General features: G+C 40.3%; 1 protein-coding gene across 4 annotated transcripts in view; it reads right to left on the bottom strand.

The window, feature by feature from the left end:
* Wapl (WAPL cohesin release factor) overlaps nucleotides 1-19018 on the bottom strand; it is a 73123-nt gene extending 54105 nt beyond the window's left edge. For 2 of the 4 annotated variants that reach the window (XM_057769376.1, XM_057769374.1), the window contains exons 1-2: nucleotides 18540-19018; nucleotides 14851-15371 (exon numbers count right to left, since the gene is read on the bottom strand). In XM_057769376.1, coding sequence (XP_057625359.1) covers nucleotides 14851-15349 — 499 coding nt within the window. In that variant the 5' untranslated portion in view covers nucleotides 15350-15371; nucleotides 18540-19018. The remainder of the gene's footprint in view (nucleotides 1-14850; nucleotides 15372-18539) is intronic. The other 2 variants (XM_057769373.1, XM_057769377.1) reach the window with 2 other exon arrangements.
* Between the last annotated feature and the right edge of the window lie 1528 nt (nucleotides 19019-20546).

Below are 20546 nucleotides of genomic sequence, written 5' to 3'. Positions count from 1 at the left end.
CAGGGGCTCTGGTATTTATGACCCTATAGTGCCTATTTATGCATATCAGCCAGCACTGAAAACTCAACATGACTATTTTTTAAGGTTTACTTACTTATTTTATGTATATGAGTACTCTATCTGCATGTAAACCTGCACACCAGAAGATGGCATCAGATCCCACTAGAGTCGGCTATGAGTGACCTTTTGGGTGCTGGGAATTGAATTCAGGACCTCTGGAAGAGCAGCCAGTGCTCTTAACTGCTTAGCCTTTAACATCACTATTTTATATGTGGGAATTAATTTTTATCAGAACTATTTTTTAAGCTTCCAAGTAAAAGATGGCAATGTGATTCAAATTAATATGATGATTCCCTAAGCATTTATCAACAAGTAAACATTGGCAAATATTTACTCTATGCCAAACAATAAAACTACCGCATTAAAAATACATCTACATTTAAGAAAAACTATTTACAAATCTTTTGTTTTGTTTTGTTTTGCTTCACCAAGGTCTCACTATGTAGCTCTGACTATCCTGGAACTCATGAGATAGACAAAGCAGTTCTCAAACCCAGAGCACAGAGCACCGCCTCTGCCTCACAAGTACAGAGATTAAAGGCATGCATCAGGATTTTTACATTGTATTTACAAATTTTAGTAAATATACTTTCAAAAACAGTCAAAAGGAATGTTTTACATGGATGAATTCACTATGTATTTTTGATGCTACTTAATGAATTTAAATATAATTTAACTGTGTCACAGGCCTTTAATCCTACCAAGAGTATTCCAAGTTCATGGCAAGCCTGGGAAACTTAAGACACTGGTTCAAAAATATAGAGTACTGATTTAACTCAGTGATAGAGTACCTGCCTAACATGCATGAGGCCCTAAGTTCAAACACTAACAATCAATTAATCATTTAGCTAAGATCTGTATTTGCTTACCTTTAGGACACATCTAATAAATAAGGTACTTGTTTTATTTTTATATACTTTCCTCACTAGGGACAATAAACTATAGTTTTCTTACAATTCCAAAATAACAATCAGTAGTCCTAAAAAAAAAAAAAAAAGAAAAGAAAAAAGCTAAAAACCAAAAGCTGGTAGCACTTTGGGAGATCATTATAACTAAAGTCAAGCCTAAGGTAACTTGAAAAGAGCACTGGTAACTGAGTCTAGGGGAGTGACACCAAGATTAAGCTGATCCGACAGATCTCCTGCAGAAGTCCTATCTTCTCAAGTTTTCCTGAGAGCTTCAACTTCCTCTTGTGTTCAACAGAGAACCATTTGGCTTATTTATTTCAGAGTACCCAAATGAATTATTAGGATAATGTTTCTGTTCAGTAAATTTCTGATAAGATCAAACTACAAATATATATAAGATGTAACTAAGTTAAACCACCTCATTTTTACTGATTTGTGGGGGGGGGGTGTAACACATGTGCCATAATGCAGTGAGCCATCCCTCCAGGCCTCACCTCATTTTGATAGTTGTATAGTATTCCACTATGGAAACTTTTTGTGGGGATTGATGTGGGATGTCCGCCTGTATGTGCTGCTTTTATTGGTTGATGATTAAAGCTGTATTGGCCAATGGCTTAGCAAAGTAAACCTAGGTAGGAAGTTCAAACAAAGATGCAGAGAGAGCAGGCAGAGTTGAGGAGATGCCATGTAGCTGCTGAACGAGTAACATGCTGCACTGGTAAACCACAGCCTCGTGGCAATCCACAGATTAATAGAAATCGGTGAGTTTAATAGTTAGAACTAGCCAGGAAGAAGCCTAAGACATTGGCCAAACAAATGTAACTGGTAATAAGCCTCAAAGTGGTTATTTCATAAGCACCTTTGGGAACAGGTAGGTGGAGAAAAACCAGTCCAGGGGACCAGTGGGACAGAGACTACTTCTAGCTACTTGGGGTGGTTAATGGGGCTGTATTATGTTTTGGTTTTGAGGCAAGCTCTTACTGTGTAGCACTGGCTGGCCTAGAATGTAGATCAGATTAGGCTGGCCTTAAAATCTCATAGATCTTCCTGTCTCTACTGGGATTAAAGACATGTGCTATCACACTCAACTTGCTTTTGTTTTTGAGAAAGAGTCTCCCCTTTGGAGCCCAAGATAGCCTCAAACTAGTGATCTACCTGGCTTCTTCTATCTTAATACCTGAAAAATTAAAACTTTGTTTTAGGTGTAAACATCCTTTGACTTAAAGAGAGATATGAAAATAAAACGTATTAGTTTTTAAAACATTACTATTTTAAGTTTACTGCCCTCATTTCTCTAGTAAAGAGCACTCCTCCATGGCCTCTGCCTCCAGGTTCCTGCTCTGACTTACTGATGGACTAAGATGAAAAAGTGCAATCAAAATAAATCCTTTCCTTCCCAAGTTGCTTATGGTCACTGTGTTTCAACATAGCAGTAAAAGCCCTAACAAGCAGATATGCCCACTTGTAAACCCAGCACCCCTGAGACTAAAGCTGGAAAAAGATCAAAAGTTTAGGGGCTCAGAAGTTAAGTGCACTGCCTGATCTTCCTACGGTCCTGAGTTCAATTCCCAGCATACACATGGCAGCTCACAACCATCTGTAATGAGATCTGGTGCCCTCTTCTGGCCTGCAGACATACATGCAAGCAAAACACTGTATACACAATAAGTAAAATAAATAATTTAAAAAAAAAAGATCCAAAGTTTGAGTTCAGTTTGAAATACAAAGTCAGACCCTCTGCCAAAGGAAGACAAAAGGGGGCAGGTGGAGACTGAGAAAGAGGACAGTCATCCTCCTGCTGTCAAACTTTGTACCTAGGTGAAAGGTAGAAAAATAGTGGCTTATTTTTTATGTTGGTGGATTGTTTGCACTTTAGAATCTGTAGTATCTTGTTGACAGAGGTTTCTGTCCTGCTCAGTCCTGCAGCTGTTCAGTCACAAAGAAATACACAGAGGTCTACATTAATTATAAACTGGTTGGCCTGTTAGCTTAGGCTTCTTATAACTCCTTTAACTTATATCAGCTCATAATACTTGTCTGTGTTAGCCACGTGGCTTGGTACCTTTTTCAGCAAGGCTTTCACATCTTGCTTGCTCTGTGTCTGGCTTCCTCTGTGTCTGGGTGACAACTGCAGGCTACTGACTTTTTCTCTTCCCAGAATTCTCCTGTTCTCATTGTCCCACCACTACTTCCTGCCTGACTACTGGCCAATCAGCATTTATTTAAAATACAAGTGACAGGTACAGACCATTGTCCCACAGCAGTTATCTTTAATAAAAATTTTTTTGGGAAAGGGGGGGTGCAACCTATTATCAAGAAATCTGACACTAATAATTTAAATTTAGTATGTATATACCCAGGGCTGGAGAAATGGCCCCACATAAGAGCACTCAAGTGGCTCACAAGCATCTGTAACTTCAGCTTTAAGAGATTGACACTTTTGGCCTCCTCAGCACCTGCACTCACATGCCCATTCCCAAATGCAGGCACATACCTACACATAATTTAAAACAAGATAGACAGACATACATAAAAAAATATGTATGTGCCCTTTCAAAACCACTTTTAGAAATAACTCCCACCACTATACTAACACAGGTAACATGATGCTCAAAATCTTTACAGAGAACCACGTTCAATTTAACATTTACTTGCAAAAGAGCAAAAACAGAAAAGGCAGCTGAACTACACATACACAATGGGAAAGTGCGAGGCTGCTAACAAAACAAGGTATATCTACAAATACTGATGGATAAACATCTTAAAAGTCACCACTTAAATGTACTGAAGACACAATATGCCATATGTACACATACACCCCAATATTCTATATCTCACTCTGTATGTACATGCTGAAACAAGACCTCACTGTGCCAAGACTGGTCTGGAACTATGCAACCTGGGCTACTTTTTTACTTTTTTAGAGATTACCCTACCTTACTGTCCTAAATACTGGGATTATAATCATGCTACTACACTCCAAGTGTGTGGATTTTTAGGGTCACATATAGTACATAAATTGATTAGAGGAAAGGCAAGTTGGGGGATAGTTCAATGATGGAATTAGGTTCTAGCATCCAAAAAAGAAATAGAGTATTCATGAAATCTGACTCAGTGAAAGAAGGGCAACTTTACACTATCAAGAGAGCATGTGTATATTAATCACTTAAAAAAAAAACACAGATTGAAGCATTATTAATAAACAAGGAGCTGTGGAGAAAGCTTGGTTGTCAGACAGATTGCGTAGCATGTACTGTAATAGGCCCTGCCCTGGGTTCAGTTTCAAACACTGAATAAAATCAGAGTGGTGCATAGTGTATTTCTAGCACTTGGAGGGGGAAGAGAGAAGCATCAGAAATTCAAGATGATTTTCTGTTACAGAAAGAATTTGAGGCCAGTCTGGATTAGACCATCCAAAAAAAAAAAAAAGGAGGGGGTAAGAGCTCTCGCTACTCTTCCATTCGTCATAAGCGCAATTCCCAGCAACGACATGGTAGCTCACAACTATCTATGTAGTGGGATCTGATGCCCTCTTTTGGAATAAAGGCATACATGTAGATAGAGCACTCATATATACATTAAATTTTTAAAAATAAAATTAAAACTAAAGCTTCCTCAGTGAATCAATTTTACATCAAGACTTGAAAGGTCAAGAATATTCTTTTAACCTCTATAATAAAATATTCTAATAAAAACAAGATTACAAGTTATTTTAAAGATAATAAATAATGAGGATTGGGGGAATAGTTCAATGTATAGTGCTTACTTAATAGGCTCTAGGTTCAATACTTAGCATCAAAAGAAGAAAAAATAACAAAACAGTAAACTAAAAACCATTTCAGCTGGGCGGTGGTGGTGCACACCTTTAATCCCAGCACTCGGGAGGCAGAGGCAGAAGGATCTCTGTGAGTTCGAGACCAGCCTGGTCTACAAGAGCTAGTTCCAGGACTGGCTCCAAAGCTGCTGGGGAAAAAAAAGAAAAAGGAAAAAAAAAAAAAAAAAAAACACTGGGCATAGTGGCATATCTACAATCCCAGCACTGGGAGCCTGAACTGATCAGTAAGATCTTGTATAACAATGAGAAGCAGCAGCACCACAACCACCACTTAGCAAGCTCATGACACAAACAGCCAAAATTAAATCAACTTCCTATCATTTCCATCAACAAAAAAGCCTTATCCTTAGGCTTACACATGGTTCTACCCACAAGGAGCTGCTGCCCCCAGCAGGACAATAGAATTCTGTTAAAGCTGGGCTTCCTTTGTCCATGCCCTCTACTGCTGCTCTTATAGTAGGCCTCTTCTGCATGGCTCAGGTAACTCCTAATCCATTTGGGTCAGGGTGATAATAGCTTCACTGTAAAGAACCAAGGTTGGGGCCCCAGCCCATGACTTTCCTACACCCCTCCTATCTCTTTGTAAATAATTCCTCCTCATATTACCTAATTTGGGCATGGCATCTGTCTGTTTCCAGCTGTCCTAGGTCTTCTCTTTAAAACATATATGAATCTTCTCACTCTTCAGGCCACTACAACCACTCTATGAAACCCTCATTTAGTTAACTATTGCATTAGCAATCCATTTTGATTCAGTTGACAAACCTTTCATGAAGCCTTCTGCAGCACGTCACCAGCTGCTATATTTCCTTTATAGCTCAGACTGTTTTATATTAGCTTTCTTTTTCAGTCTCTTCCTTTTTCTCTCCACACTTTAAGTATAGGAATTTCTTCACAGCTCAATTCCAATACTTAATGACTTCATATAATTCTGCATTTTCAAATATTTATATACTTAATCTCACATTTATTATTTCTAATCAAGGTTACTTATTTAAGCTCAATCCTACATCTCCCTCTCAAAAGTGATGACTCATGCTTTCAAACTGACTCTACATTCTACGAGTAGAGAATACATAAGGGAGAAAAATGTTCTGTGAAGTACTATAAATATTTATCTTAGGGATGAAGAGATGGTTTAGAGGTTAAACACTGGCTGCCCTTCCAGAGGGCCCAACTTCAATTCCCAGCATCCATATGACAGCTCACAACTGTCTATAACTCCATGCTAGGGGATTTGGCTCCTTCACATGGACATACCTGCAGGCAAAACACCAATGCACATAAAAGAAAATAATTATTCTAAAACTAAAATGTATATATGCATGTATCATTGTGTTGAAAGCAATAATTCATCATAACCAGCACAAGTTAATGGCACACCTCCTGAAGAGCATCCAGGACAGTAGGTTTACAGTTTTTATTTATTACCACACAGCTGGTAGGCTCCTGTATCTGATGGGAAACTTGCTAGTGGCCTATTGCACTCTTGCTAACTCTTAATTTTGAGAATACTGAGTTTAGGGGGGGGAGGTAAAATTGTGATTGCACACACTGTAACCCTTGCACTTGGGAGGTGGAGGCAGGGAGGAATGAATCATCAGCTATATCTTGAATGGGAGGACAGCCTGTGCTAATCTCCAGACAGAAATAGACTGAGACAAGATCAAAATCTACCTAATAAACGAAGGCTGGGGATGTGGTAGGATGTACAAGGTCCTGCGGTACAATTGCCAGCAACTACAACAACAAAAACAGCACTTAAAAATCTGTCTCAAAATTTGCACATTGCTGAGTTTTTGTTTATATACAACACAAAAAATTAAAATTTATTACCTACAAAAATAAGAGCTACTTTATTCAGTATGTATTAAAAACTTATTATTTTTGCCAAAAAGGAAATTATTTAAATAGAAACAAAGGGGAATTTGTAATTTGCTTCAACATCAAGATAAAACTGATCTTATGACAGTTTTAACTTTAAGATCATATATCAATTATTTATTAAGTTCATTCCTACCAGAATACAACAATATCACATAAAAAGAACACTTTGGATGTTTCATAGCTATTCCATCTAATTCAAGTTATCCAACTTAGCTAGCCTGGAACTTGCTCTGTAGACTACACTGGCCTCAAACTCACAGAGATATGCCTGCCTCTGCCTTCAGATTGTAGGACTAAAGGTGTGTGCCATCACCACCCGGCTGTTATCCAACTCCTGAATGATGCTTTATCCTTTATATAATGGGAATTAAGACAGTTTTACAAGGTTATGACTGCTATATAAGGCTTCGCACAAAACTGGAACTGAAAAAAATAACAGATTTCTTACCCACTTTTCTTGAAGCTTGAGATGTCATGTTTTATACAAAAAAAAAATTACTATCTAAAGGCAAATAACTTCCCTATACTAATTAGGTTAGAATTATCTAACAATCCTCACTAATTTATTCTTTATCCAATAAACAGACAATATCTCAGATAAGTTTCTAGATCACTTTTTTAAAAAGTATTTTAAGTATGTTCATGTATGTACCTGCCTGCACGTAGGTATATGCACAAGAATGTAGGTGCACTTGGAGGTCAGAGCTGTTGAACCCCTGCAACTGTAGTTACTGGTGAGTATTGGAAAGTCGGACTTCTCCAAGAGTCATATGCATTCTTAACCACTGAACCATCTCTCCAGCCCCATCTGTAGCCCACTTTAAACTATCAAGAGTAGAACTATGCCCTTCCCTTTCTGAAAATCACCTTTGGTTCTAAAATCAAAGTTCATGTCCTGATAATACCCCTCAACAAGCTCACACATTGACTACAGCTTTAAGCAAATGGGAAAAAATGTATTGGCTATGAAACCAGCCATGCAAATTAAGAGCCCATGCTATAGTTATCTCAATATTTGGCAGAATATGTAGACTGAATCCCAGCTGGCTGGCAAGGAAAATGTGCCAAACAGAAATTAAGTCTCTACATACTTTTTTTTCAAGAGTCCAGACTAACAAAGAGGAAAAATGGAAGTAACCCCACAAAAAAAGCAAAAGCAACCTTTTTCAAAAGTCCTGGGGGGTGCCGGGGGGGCTGAAAATATGGCTCTGTTAAGAGCACTAGCTACTCTTCCAAAGAATCTGAGTTCAATTCCCAGGACCCACAAGCCAGTTTCTAATTCCAGTTCCAGAGGGTCCACACTCTTACACATATATGCAGGCAAACCACTAATGCATGTTTTAAAAAAAATGGAAGGAGAGAACACACTTCATAAAGGTGTACTCTGCCTTCTACATGTACACCCTATCATGTGATGTACAAGGAAGGAACTCAGTAAGTCAATCAGTCAGTACTGGGGCTTCCAGAGGACCCAACTCCCACCTGGTGGCTTATAACTGAAGAATTCCAGTCCCAGGAGATCTAACTAACTCCCTATTCTGGTCTCTACAGACACTGCACACATATGGTTCATAGGTTACACGTGCAGGTTAAAACACCCATACAAAGATAAATGGTTTTTTGTTTGTTTGTTTGAAGGGGGTTGTTTTGAGACAGAGTTTCTTTGCAGAGCACTTGATGTCCTGGGGACTAGCTATGTAGACCAAGTTGGCCTCAAACTCAGAGATCCGCCTTCCTCTGCTTCTGAAATGCCGGCATTAAAGACGTGGGTCACCTCTTGTATGCATAGTCCTGGATTCCAAATTTTAAAGACTACCGGTTATTGATAGAATGCTTGCCTGCCATGCAAAAAGTCCTGGATTCCATCTCTGACACCATGTAAGCCAGGTATGGTGTCAAATGCCTAATATCCTTGCATTCAGGAAGTGGAGGCTGGAGAATCTGAAGTTCAAGGTCATCTTTGCCCACATAGTAACCTCAAAACCAGCCCAGGATACACAAGATGATGTTTCAACAAAACAAAAACTCCACAGGGTGGGTGAGATGAGTTAGTTGGTAAAAAGTGCTTGTCAAGCAAGCTTGACAGTGATTTGCTGGAACCCAAGGTAAGACAGAACTGATTCCAAAATATTGTCCAATATATGTCCAGTCATGCTCATACACACCAATTTCTTTAATTAACAACCATGAAAAAGAGTATGGAGACGTGGCTCACTGGTTAAGAGTAAAGAATAAATAAAATAAATAAAGAAAGAATAAATACTACTCCCACAGAAGATCTGACAGAGTTCAGTTCCCAGTATCCATGTTAGATAGTTAGATAGTTCACAACAGCTTCTAATGCCTCTGGCACCTGCACTCATGTACACACAACAACACACACATATACACATATTAAATCTCTCTCTCTCTCTCCTCCCTCCCTCCCTCCCTCTCTTTCTGAGAGGTTTCTCTGTATAGCCCTGGCTGGACTCAAACTTGGAGATGCACCTGCTTCTGCCTCCTGAGTGCTGGGATTAAAGACAAATGCCACCACCGACCAGCTTAAAGATAAATCTTAAACCGAACATGGAGATGCATGTGTTTAACTCCAACACTCACAAGGCAGGGGCCATCTTTGGTCTACACAGCTAGTTCTAGGACAGCCAAGGCTACTGGTCAAAGTCAAGTAAAATGATTCTTTTTTTTTTTTTTTGGTTTTTTCGAGACAGGGTTTCTCTGTGGCTTTGGAGCCTGTCCTGGAACTAGCTCTGTAGACCAGGCTGGTCTCGAACTCACAGAGATCCGCCTGCCTCTGCCTCCCAAGTGCTGGGATTAAAGGCGTGCGCCACCACCGCCCGGCAAGTAAAATGATTAATAGACTATTATAGATGTCTTACTTAGAAAGATGAACTCTAGCTCCTGCTCAAAGTCATTGTAGTGCCACACCTAAGAATTGACTAGTTTTAAAAGTCAAATAAAATCAGAATGTTTTGTTTATAAAATTAAAGATACAGAAGAATTTGCAAATGAAAACAGAACTACTGAATTTATTTGAAAATAAATACACAGTGGAAGGTAGAGAAGAGTACTATGTAGGTAAAAATGACACACGTCATACATGCACTAAGGTAAACTCAGTGGTGGATGACAACCCAGCATGTGCAGAGTTCACAAGAGGAAAAAGATGCCTTGCAAATAAACTGACTAGTTGAGTACCTAAAATGCTTTCACTATTCTATTTTTGTGTAACTGAAAATTCTGTGATGTCTTCTTTGTGTTCTTTTCAATTAAAGGCTAGAGTATTTTATGAACTCAAAACTTTTCCTGGAGTTCTTAGGTAGTTTCTTTAGCAGAAAGAAGTCTGTAATTCTTTCTGCTCTTTTCCTTATCTATTAGGCATCTGTTTAGAAAATGGCAACCATTTTTTAAAATTATTAATGTACTCACTTTTACTTAGTGCATGAGTATGTGCACATGAGTGTATAAAGGTCAGAAGACAACTTTGAGTTTGTTCTCTCCTTCCACTACGTGGTTCCCAGAGATCAAACTCAAGTTTTTAGGCATTTCCCACTAGGCTATCTCTCTAGCCCAACCACCATTCTGTTTTATCATGACTTCATCTTGAAGTTCCTCTTTAAATTAAAGAGGTGTGGGGCAATCGTCTATATTCTGTCACTTATATTTTAAATAAATGCTAATTGGTCAGTAGCCAGGCAGGAAGTATAGGCGGGACAACCAGACAGGAAGTAGAGGCAGGTCAATGAGAACAGGAGAATTCTGGGAAAGAGGAAGCCCATTCCTTTGCAGTCCTGCCCAGACACAGAAGAATGAAGATGTGACTGTCTCACCAAAAAAGGTACCAAGTCATGTGGCTAACAGATAAAAATAATGGGTTAATATAAGTTATAAGAGTTAGTAAGAAGTCTGAGCTAATGGGCCAATCAGTTTATGATTAATGTAGACAACTATGTGTTTTTTTTAAATATTTATTTATTATGTATACAATATTCTGTCTGCGTGTATGCCTGAAGGCCAGAAGAAGGCACCAGACCTCATTACAGATGGTTGTGAGCCACCATGTGGTTGCTGGGAACTGAACTCAGGACATTTAGAAGAGTAGGCAATGCTCTTAACCGCTGAGCCATCTCTCCAGCCCCAACTGTGTGATTTCTTTTGGGACTAAACGGCTGGGGAACCAAGCGGGACAGAAACTCAGTCAACACATAATTTTCAAAAGTACTACTCATTAAAAAATATTTAAAACAAAGAATTATAATATCAAAAATTTAATCACATAGTTTTGTACAGACAAAAAGATGCACTTAATATTACTATTAGAAAAAAATAATAAAACCCTAAGAATGCATAAGCTTTTCTCACTAGTGTGATATAATTCCACAGCAGAAATTGGTGATTGAACAGCCATCTCACTGAAAGATAGTACAGAACTTGAACTTTTGCACTTTGAACAAACTGTTGATAAAACATTTAATTGCTTTCTGAGTGAAAGTAAAGGCACTGACAATAAGACAAGCCCAAAAAAAAAAAAAAAAAAACACACAGAAAATCCTAAAAGTTTAGACAAAGAAGCAACGAAAAGAAAATCTGTAAAGCTCAGTATATTAACTTCTACATGGTTTGTAAAAATAATTTATCTACACATGTAGGATAGGTTAAGACCACCAAAAAAAATTAAAAGACTTCCTCAAAGTTTGCTTCCTACCCTATAGGAGCTGCCAGAGTTTACAGATCCAGAAAGTCAATAAAAAGAAAAAAAAAACCGGGCTGGAGAGATGGCTCAGAGGTTAAGAGCGCTCACTACTCTTCCAGAGGTCCCGAATTCAATTCCCAGCAACCGCATGGTAGCTCACAACCATCTATGATGAAATCTGGTGCCCTCTTCTGGTGTGCAGGCATACATGCAGGCAGAATGCTGTATAAATAATAAATAAATAAATAAATAAGTCTTAAGAAAAAAGAAAAGAAAAAAATCATACTGCTATATTTTTCCCTTCACACTGTGTTTTTGCTTTTTTGTTGTTGGTTTTTTGGTTTTGTTTTTTGAGAGAGGGATTCTCTGTAACAGTCCTGCACAGAAATCAACATGCCCCTGCCTCCTAACTGGTGGGATTAAAGAGTATACCACCACCAACACCTGGGTAGGTGTGCCTTTGTAACAAGAAAAACAAAGTAAGATTTTTTTTTTGAATATCTGTTTATCTGTATTTTAGTATATATTTTCTCCTCAAAATTCATTAAAATGGAATGTGGATACAGGGTCAATACAGGCACTACAACTTAGCAACACTGGAATGGGAAGCTTTATCAACCCACAGAAAACTGCACTAGCTAGTTTCTAGCAACTTCCAACAGTAATATGGACACATGTAAAGACACATAAGCAAAAGCCGGGCGGTGGTGGCGCACGCCTTTAATCCCAGCACTCGAGAGGCAGAGGCAGGCAGATCTCTGTGAGTTCGAGACCAGCCTGGTCTACAAGAGTTAGTTCCAGGACAGGCTCCAAAACCACAGAGAAACCCTGTCTCGGAAAAAAAAAAAAAAAAAAAAAAAAAGAAAGAAAAAGAAAAAAAGACACATAAGCAATTAATTCCTATAAATGCTCCTACCCCCTTATTAAACATTTATTTTTTTCTCAACCCTCTACCACCAAGGCCTTTTCCACCACTGGGTGCCTCATATTCCAAAGCTGTATCCTTAGGTGTTCCATAACAACTTTAACAACTTGCCATTTTCCTCTTCCATCTCCAGGCTACCTGCCTCATATGTAAAACAACTATCAGAAATCCACAAGAAGAGCTGGAGAAATGGCTCAGCAGTTAAGAGCACTGACTGCTCTTCCAGAGAACCCGGGTTCAATTCCCAGCACCCACATGGCAGCTCACAACTGCCTGAAAATCCAGTTCCAGGACATCTCACACCTTCACACCAATGCACATAAAAATAAATAAATCATAAAAACTTAAAAAAAAAAAAAGCCGGGTGGTGGCGCACGCCTTTAATCCCAGCACTTGGGAGGCAGAGGCAGGCGGATCTCTGTGAGTTCGAGACCAGCCTGGTCTACAAGAGCTAGTTCCAGGACAGGCTCCAAAACCACAGAGAAACCCTGTCTCGAAAAACCAAAAAAAAACAAACAAAAAAAAAAAAACAAATCCACAAGAAATGACAGTAAGAATACCACACACTTCAAAATGAACAGTATTCTCAGGGTCCAGGCCAAATCTGAACAAATAGTAGGGTCAACAACATATTAATAAATCTCATTTGGTGGTTAAGAGCACTGGCTGCTCTTGAAGAGGACCTGGGATCTATTTCCAGCACACACATGGTGGCTCCCAGCTGTCTGTAACTCCCAATTCTAGGGGTTCAGATGCCCTCTTCTGACTTTGGTGGGCAGCAGGAATGCATGTGGCATGCATACATAAATGCTGGCAAAACCATCTAAAAAAATTTTAAAAAATAAATATTTTAAAAATCTCATTCTGATTTTGCCACTAGCTTATCTTTTAAAAATTTTAAAAGCTAATCTGGAAAGTTTGAGGCTGCTTTTGTCTTGCTTATTTTATCTTTTTAATAATAATCTAAGCTTAAGAACAATGCTTCAGGAGAAATATGAAGAAAGCAACAACCAAATGGGTGTTAACCCAGAGATCAAGGGAATGACAACAGCTGGCTCACCAAAGGTGAGAAAAAGTGGGGAAAATGTTAAGCATTTTCAGCATAACTATGCAAGTCACCCTCCATTATACTACTTGATGTGCCTTACAGTAAGTCTACCAAATTCATTGTGGGTCACAGTACCAGCATTTCTATTTATTTCCTTCAAAATAGGACAGTTATGTGGCCATCACCAAAATTTGTGAAAACGATAGAGACCTAAAGACAATTTTCAACTGTAATAGCCATCCTTAACCTACTGTTGACAGGATGCCTGCATGATTCAAATCATATCACTTTCACCACATTTTAAATATTCATTTAGTTAACTCCATCTATATCATTCACTAAGTCTCAAACATCTCACAGAAGACTGATGTAATACTGGCCCAAATACTTAAAGTTAATCTCAATTTATGTAACACTCCATGTCTCTATTCAATAATTTTGGAACTACTTTTAAGAGAAAACTCTAATTATCCTCAATGTAAATTACCATCTTGTCATTATCAGTAGCCAACCAATCTACAATACAAAACACTATCTAACAAATACAAGGTAAGAAAGACTTCTGAAAATACACCAGGTAACAAGTTTCTAAGAAGTTATTTGAATGAAAAACTCAACCCAATTGAGTTCTTCAAAATTTTAAAAATCTTTATAAGGGGAACTGGAGAGATGGTTCAATAGTTAAGAGCACTGGCTGCTCTTCCAGAGGACCCAGGTTCAGTTCCTGGTACATGGCAACTCACAACTGTCTCTAACTCCAGTTCCCTGGAATCTCACACCTTCACACCAATGCACATAAAATAAAGTTAAAATAAATTCTTTTTAAAAAAATCTTTTAACAGCCGTGCGGTGGCGCATGCCTTTAATCCCAACACTCAGGAGGCAGAGACAGGTGGATCTCTGTGAGTTCAAGACTAGCCTGGTATACAAAAGCTAGTTCAAAGACAAGCACCAAAGCTACAGAGAAACCAAAAAAAAAAAAAAAAACACAAAACACAAAACCAAACAACTTTTAAGGGGACTGGAGAGAGGGACAGCACAGCTGCTCTTCCAGAGGACCTAGATCCAGCACCACGTGACAGCTAACTCCAGCAGCTCCCCTCTAGCCTGAGGGCACCAAGCATGCACAGTAAAGATATTTATGCAGGCAAAACATCCATACATATGAAATAAAAATAAATTAAAAAAAAAAAAACCTTACCAATAGCCCCTACTGATCATAAATGAAGGGGAGAAAGCAAGTAATAACACACGAGTGTGCATGCATACACATCTTGTAAGGTGCCAGTAACATGTCTCAGCAGGGGTGCTTACCATGCAAGCCTGGCAACCTGAGTTTGATCTCTGGAACCCACGGAAACAAGGAAAGAAATAACTATACAAACTGTCCTCTAATTTTCAAACACATGCATACACACACAAATGATAAAATTTTACTATCACATAATGGTTTATAAAAAGCTCTCTTGGCTTATAAAGAACATCAAAACTTACCTGAAGTTATTAATTTAGAACAACTACTTTTGTTTGCATGGTCTTCTGAGACTCTATTTGTGCTCTTTTCTTTCCCAATCAAAGTATCCTCCATAAGTAAGCATCTATCAGAAGCAAAACTGTCTTCACCCACCACATGACTAAATTTGCTATTAGCTTCAAGTACAGAAGTGACTTCTTCGAGCTGAGCAGCGTCACTAGATTCTGAGTAAGAGGAGCCCTTACCCTGGGGTAAATTTTTGGAAGAAACAGGTAGAGACTCGTCATCACTATCAAAACCAAAAGGATCTCCAGTATCTTCTTCTTCTACTTTAGGTTTCTTCGGAATTTCTTGGATATCTGGTTTAAAATTGGGCCTCTTCTGCCCTAATTTAGCCATAAATGTGGTCTCTCCCCATTTTGTACTAAGAGTAGTCCGTTTGTTGGAAAAAACTTCATCAAATTTTGAACTGCCATTTCCTCCTTTCCTACTGTAAGTTTTTCCAAATCTGGATGTCATTTTGACACCTGTTTCATATTCCCTGTGGAAAGAAATTTAAGAAAATATAATCAACAATCTCTTAACAAATTTTAAGCATTTTATAAAACGAAGATCCTAGGACTTGCTTTTAAACTAGTTTAAACGAGTAAGTTAAAGAGGCTTGTTTTCCATCCTATACTTCCATCCATCAGGCTTGGTGGTGTTTTGGTTTGTTTTATAATAAATACATACTCGTATGAAACTTACAGAGTAAAAAAGTTTACTAACCAACTTGTAATGCAGTATCTACAAATCTAACTTAAGACATTTCTCAAGTTCCAAATGAACTATTCTTTTTTTAATATTTATTTATTTATTATGTATACAATATTCTGTCTGTGTGTATGCCTGAAGGCCAGAAGAGGGCGCCAGACCTCTTTACAGATGGTTGTGAGCCACCATGTGGTTGCTGGGAATTGAACTCAGGACCTTTGGAAGAGCAGGCAATGCTCTTAACCACTGAGCCATCTCTCCAGCCCCCAAAATGAACTATTCTTAATACACAATTTAACCAGAAAAAAAATCTCAATAGAGTACCCAAATAGAAAATCATTAACCACAATATATTAAGTTTTCCAAGATCTAAACGATGTCAAATGACTAATTTTAGTCCTTTGAAATTTTACTGCTCTTCATATAAAGGGTCAGAAAACTGCTATTTTCTAATATAGTACAATCTATAACTTCTACCTCACCTTAAAGACTCTGATTTTTGGACTAAAGTCATTTGAACTGACTTTTAAAAAAGTTCCTTTAGCTGGGCGGTGGTGGCGCACGCCTTTATCCCAGCACTTGGGAGGCAGAGGCAGGCGGATCTCTGTGAGTTCGAGGCCAGCCTGGTTTACAAGAGCTATTTCCAGGACAGGCTCCAAAGCTACAGAGAAACCCTGTCTCAAAAAACCAAAAAAAAAAAAAAAAATGCATAATAAATAAATATTTCAAAAAAAAAAAAAGTTCCTTTAGTGGTCATTTCCCTAAATATAAGAATTCATTTATCTCATCTTCCTTATCACTATAGTATTGTGCTCATTTGCCGAGTGACAATTTTCTGAAGTTGATTAACTCCATTTTACAAAGGTACACGATTTATTATTATAAAAATAGTGGTGGCATACTCCTTTAATCCCAGCACTTGGGAGGCTGGCGGATCTCTGAATCTGAGGTCGGCCTGGTCTACAAAGTGAGTTCCAGGATAGCTAGAGCTACACAAAGGAACCTTGTCTCAAAAAAACCAAAATAAATAAAAAGAATAAAAAATAAAAAGATAGAAACACATAGCCTTTATTTTCCTATTCAATTTACAAACAAATCAATCTACTTGATTTACCTAAAAATATACCAGAAAAAAAATTTCCAAGTGAAGTCAAAGGTCAAACATTTTAAAACTACAAGTTATGGTACTTTTACAGCACAATCAATCCTTATCCATTTCTTAACACTTTGACCTGCAGTTTAAATATCAATTTATCAATTCTGGGGGGTGGTAAGCAATGCTTAAGTCTTGAAAAATCTTCATTACTTTGAAACTTACAATGGGAATATTTAACTTATGCTTTCAAATGTTTTCCACCTACACCTTTAATATTTTTATTAAGTTCTTACAACTTAATGAATCACTATTCAATTTAGTTCAGCAACTATTCATAAAGACTCACCCCCACCGCACAACTAATGTTTGAAACCAATTCTGATTGGACAAAATAACAATTTAGTCATCATACACATCTGGGCTAAGAGAAAATTTAGCTTTCCTCAGAGAGTTTCCATTTTGTAGTTTGGAACACTAACAAGCTTTATTGTCTTTCTTGTTAAGTATAGTCTATTAAACAAAACAAAGTATAATAATTGGGCAGCTACCAAAGACAAGAAAATAAAGTCATTTCTTTAAGCTGTGATCTGCAGTCCTACATTTATATATTCCAACAAAACTGGAATGTTTTGGACACACATACATGGCAATCATCTAAAAATGCTGACTAAAGGTCAAACCAAAAATCTAGACTTGATCTCCTCTATGGCAACATCTGAAAACTCTCCCTAAAAAACAGTCAAAACCACAAAGCATTCATTCACTGTTCAAAGTTTAAGGTCTGCAAATGAATATTTGATACTGAGTCAAGTGATAAGACAACTGAACTTTTTAAGAGATCGTGTCTCACAAATACACACTGATGTATTATAACATCATTAAATACTGAAGAAATAATATCAGTGGCCTTTTAATATTAAGCACTGGGAAACGTGTAGATGAGGCAAATATGGTTGAGTTACTGTCTACTGAATCCAATAGAGATAAATACAAGAGAGTTCATTGTATGATTGTTTTTATTGTTTTCTATAACGCCCGTTTTAAAAAAAAAAAAAAAGTCAGACTCCTGTGATGGCAGTATCTAAGCATAGCACATGTACAAATTCCGGAGTGGACATATATCTGGCATGACATTTTACACACATTTCAGACACACTATCTTGTTCAGGCTCCAAACTCCACCAACAGTCCTAACTAAATAGCAAAGGAGGGGTCACAACTAAGTGTTTTCCGATCTTTGGGCCTCTGCCCAAAGCCCAGTCGACTTCTGAGGGAAGGGTGCAGGGATTTAAATTAGGGAAGGGGGGGGGGAGTCCTCACACTTAAACTGCATAGAAACCTAGCCTCTCCCACGCCCCCAAAGTGCATTAGGGGCTTCCATCAAGGGAGGAACGTGGAAGGGGGAAATAGACGGAAGCAGGAATTGTCACCTGGGGCGGCGAGTGCGCCCGGAGGCTAGAACCCAGACACCCCTCCGGCTGGACGCTCCCGCAACTTTTCTCCTCCCAACCCCCACCGCCCAGGAAAGGGATGTCGCTTCGGACGCCCCGGAAGCTTCTGCTACCGAGTCCCCGAAGCAAGGCCTCGGTGACGGCTAGAGGCGGTGGAAAACTACGGGGCAAAGAATTCGGCACTGAAACCAACCGGACCGCGTTCGGAAGAGAGAAGTGAACCAGTCGGCCGCCCGGAAAAAGAACTTAAACGGGAAATTAAGAGGTGGAGGGGGAAAAGAGTTCTTCAGATCGGTCAGTGCCCAACTTCCTTAGAAGCCAGGTGAGCAACGAGACTCGCACCGCCCCTGCCTCCTCCACCCAGCCCGGCTCACTCCGGGCCTAGGCAGCCGCCCGAGACCTCACTTACCCTCGGCGCCTGGCGGGTGCTTTGGCCTCGGGCCGCCTCCGCCTCCCCCGCTCCCAACGGCCCACGGGCGGGCGCGGGAGCCCCGCGCGGGAGAACAGTGCCGACCGGTGCGCCCAGAGAGGCGAGGGGGCTCTGCTGCCGTCACAGCCAGTGGCTCCGCTTCGGTAAATAGGAAGCCCGGTCGAGGAGGGGGGGGAGGAGCGGCGGCTCCGCAACTTCCCTCCCCAGCTTAGGCGCGCCGGCCGGGCAGAGCCTAGGCCTCCCTGACGGCCGCCGCCGGTGCCGAGCCTGCTACGTGCTCCCGCTGGGCCGCCGCCGCCTCCTGCGCCGCCGCCTCCGCCGGTGAATGGTCAGCGCTGGAGTTTGAACAGGGCCCTGAACCATCTCAACGCCATTTGCGCTCCCGGCCCCCACCTCCTTCCTCCAACAGCCGCTCGCTCCGTCACTCCGCTTCCCACAGGCCCCGCGCGGCCACCCGACCCCGCAGCCAATCGTACGGCCGCTTACTCAAACCGCCGCGCAGGCGCCGCGCCCCGCACGCGCCGGCTACCACCATTGGTCGCGTCGCGAAGCCCGACGGGAGTTGTAGTTCCCTCCCGCGAGGTCCTGGTGTCTGAAGCCGGGTTCCTGGAGCAGAGTTCTGGCTGCGGGCCTGAGTTTTGGCTGCGGGCCTGCTGGACCTCACCGGCTCGGGAGCCAGTTCTAGTTCCTGGCCACGCGACAAGACGCAGGTGCGGCGCGGGAAGGCACGGGGCACAGTGCAGGCAGCTGTGTCAATCGTTTCCCCTCCAGGGACCCTCGGGTGTCTGGGGACTGTGAATTGTGCAGCTGCGCCGAGCCTGCTGGGCCACCGCCCGGACCTTGGAGGCGGGGAGCTTGGGGCCGCCCTTGACCCAGTCTGACGGTGCGAGCGGACCTACGCAGGTAACAAGGACCGAAACCAGGAGGAGCCGGTGGCCGGTCTCTTCACGGCCACTATCCGCTTCAGCCCGGCCGTTCATCCTCTTCCCCCCCTACTCGTCCCCACTCCGAAGTCTGTCTCCTGTCCCCCACCTGTTAGCAGTGACACCACACACACACACACACACGGGGTGTTGTATGTTACTAAGGAATTATTGTCATCTTTATTGAATGTGCTTACGGTGATGTGATTTAAATAAAAAGGCATACTGAAGTGTGGACGGGTAAAATGATCCGATGTTTATTTTGCTTTAGACTATGCCTGTGAAAACTGGAATAGGGGAATAAGTAAACCGAGAATGTTCTTCGTTGTTAGAGCTGCGAGATGTGTACACACATACTGTCCTACCAGTGTTTATATCTAAAATTGTTCATAATAAAGTTGTTCATTTGTTTGGTTGATTTGGAGGGGTTGCTTGTTGTTTTTAACTGACTAGTCGGGGCAGGAAGGTAGTGGATGATGGACGGAAGTATTATTTTAAATTTTCCAGTCTACCGAGACTTTTTTCCGTGACAGTGTATTACCTAATTGAGAAATTTGGAGAAGCTTCATTTTAAGCCTTCCATGGGGAAATAGCTTTCTAAAACTTAGCACAATCAGTTTCCCCTATGAGAAATGTGTGCGTGAGTCATCAGGCTTGGTGTTTGATAGGCAACTAATGGACACTCTCCTGAGAAGTTAGAAAACTACTAAATATGTTTAGCGAGAAGGGCACTTCTTCTGCCAGATTTACTTTTAAAGTTCTCTCAAGTTGCAAGACCCCTCCGATGTAGTCAGGAAAATCATAGAGGAAAAATAAAAACTTGAGGCTGGGCGGATGAGTAAGTGGCAGAGTGCTTCTCCAGCATGGCCTTGGTCAGATCCCTGGCACTCCCTTCTGCCAACCAGGGGTGGGGAGGTAAATGTGCCCCAGTAGGAATTTAGGTGGATTTTAAACACACTTGAATTGTTTTCATTTTGATGCCAAGTCCCATAATTTACATTCTTGCGTCTGCAATTTCCCTGATACTGTGTATTTACATTCTCATCCTGGTTTCAGAGTAAGC

Source organism: Chionomys nivalis, chromosome 5 (genome assembly GCF_950005125.1).
Source record: "Chionomys nivalis chromosome 5, mChiNiv1.1, whole genome shotgun sequence".
NCBI lineage: Eukaryota > Metazoa > Chordata > Mammalia > Rodentia > Cricetidae > Chionomys > Chionomys nivalis.
Note: the sequence above shows the minus strand (reverse complement) of the source record. Positions and strands in the feature narration are given on the sequence as shown.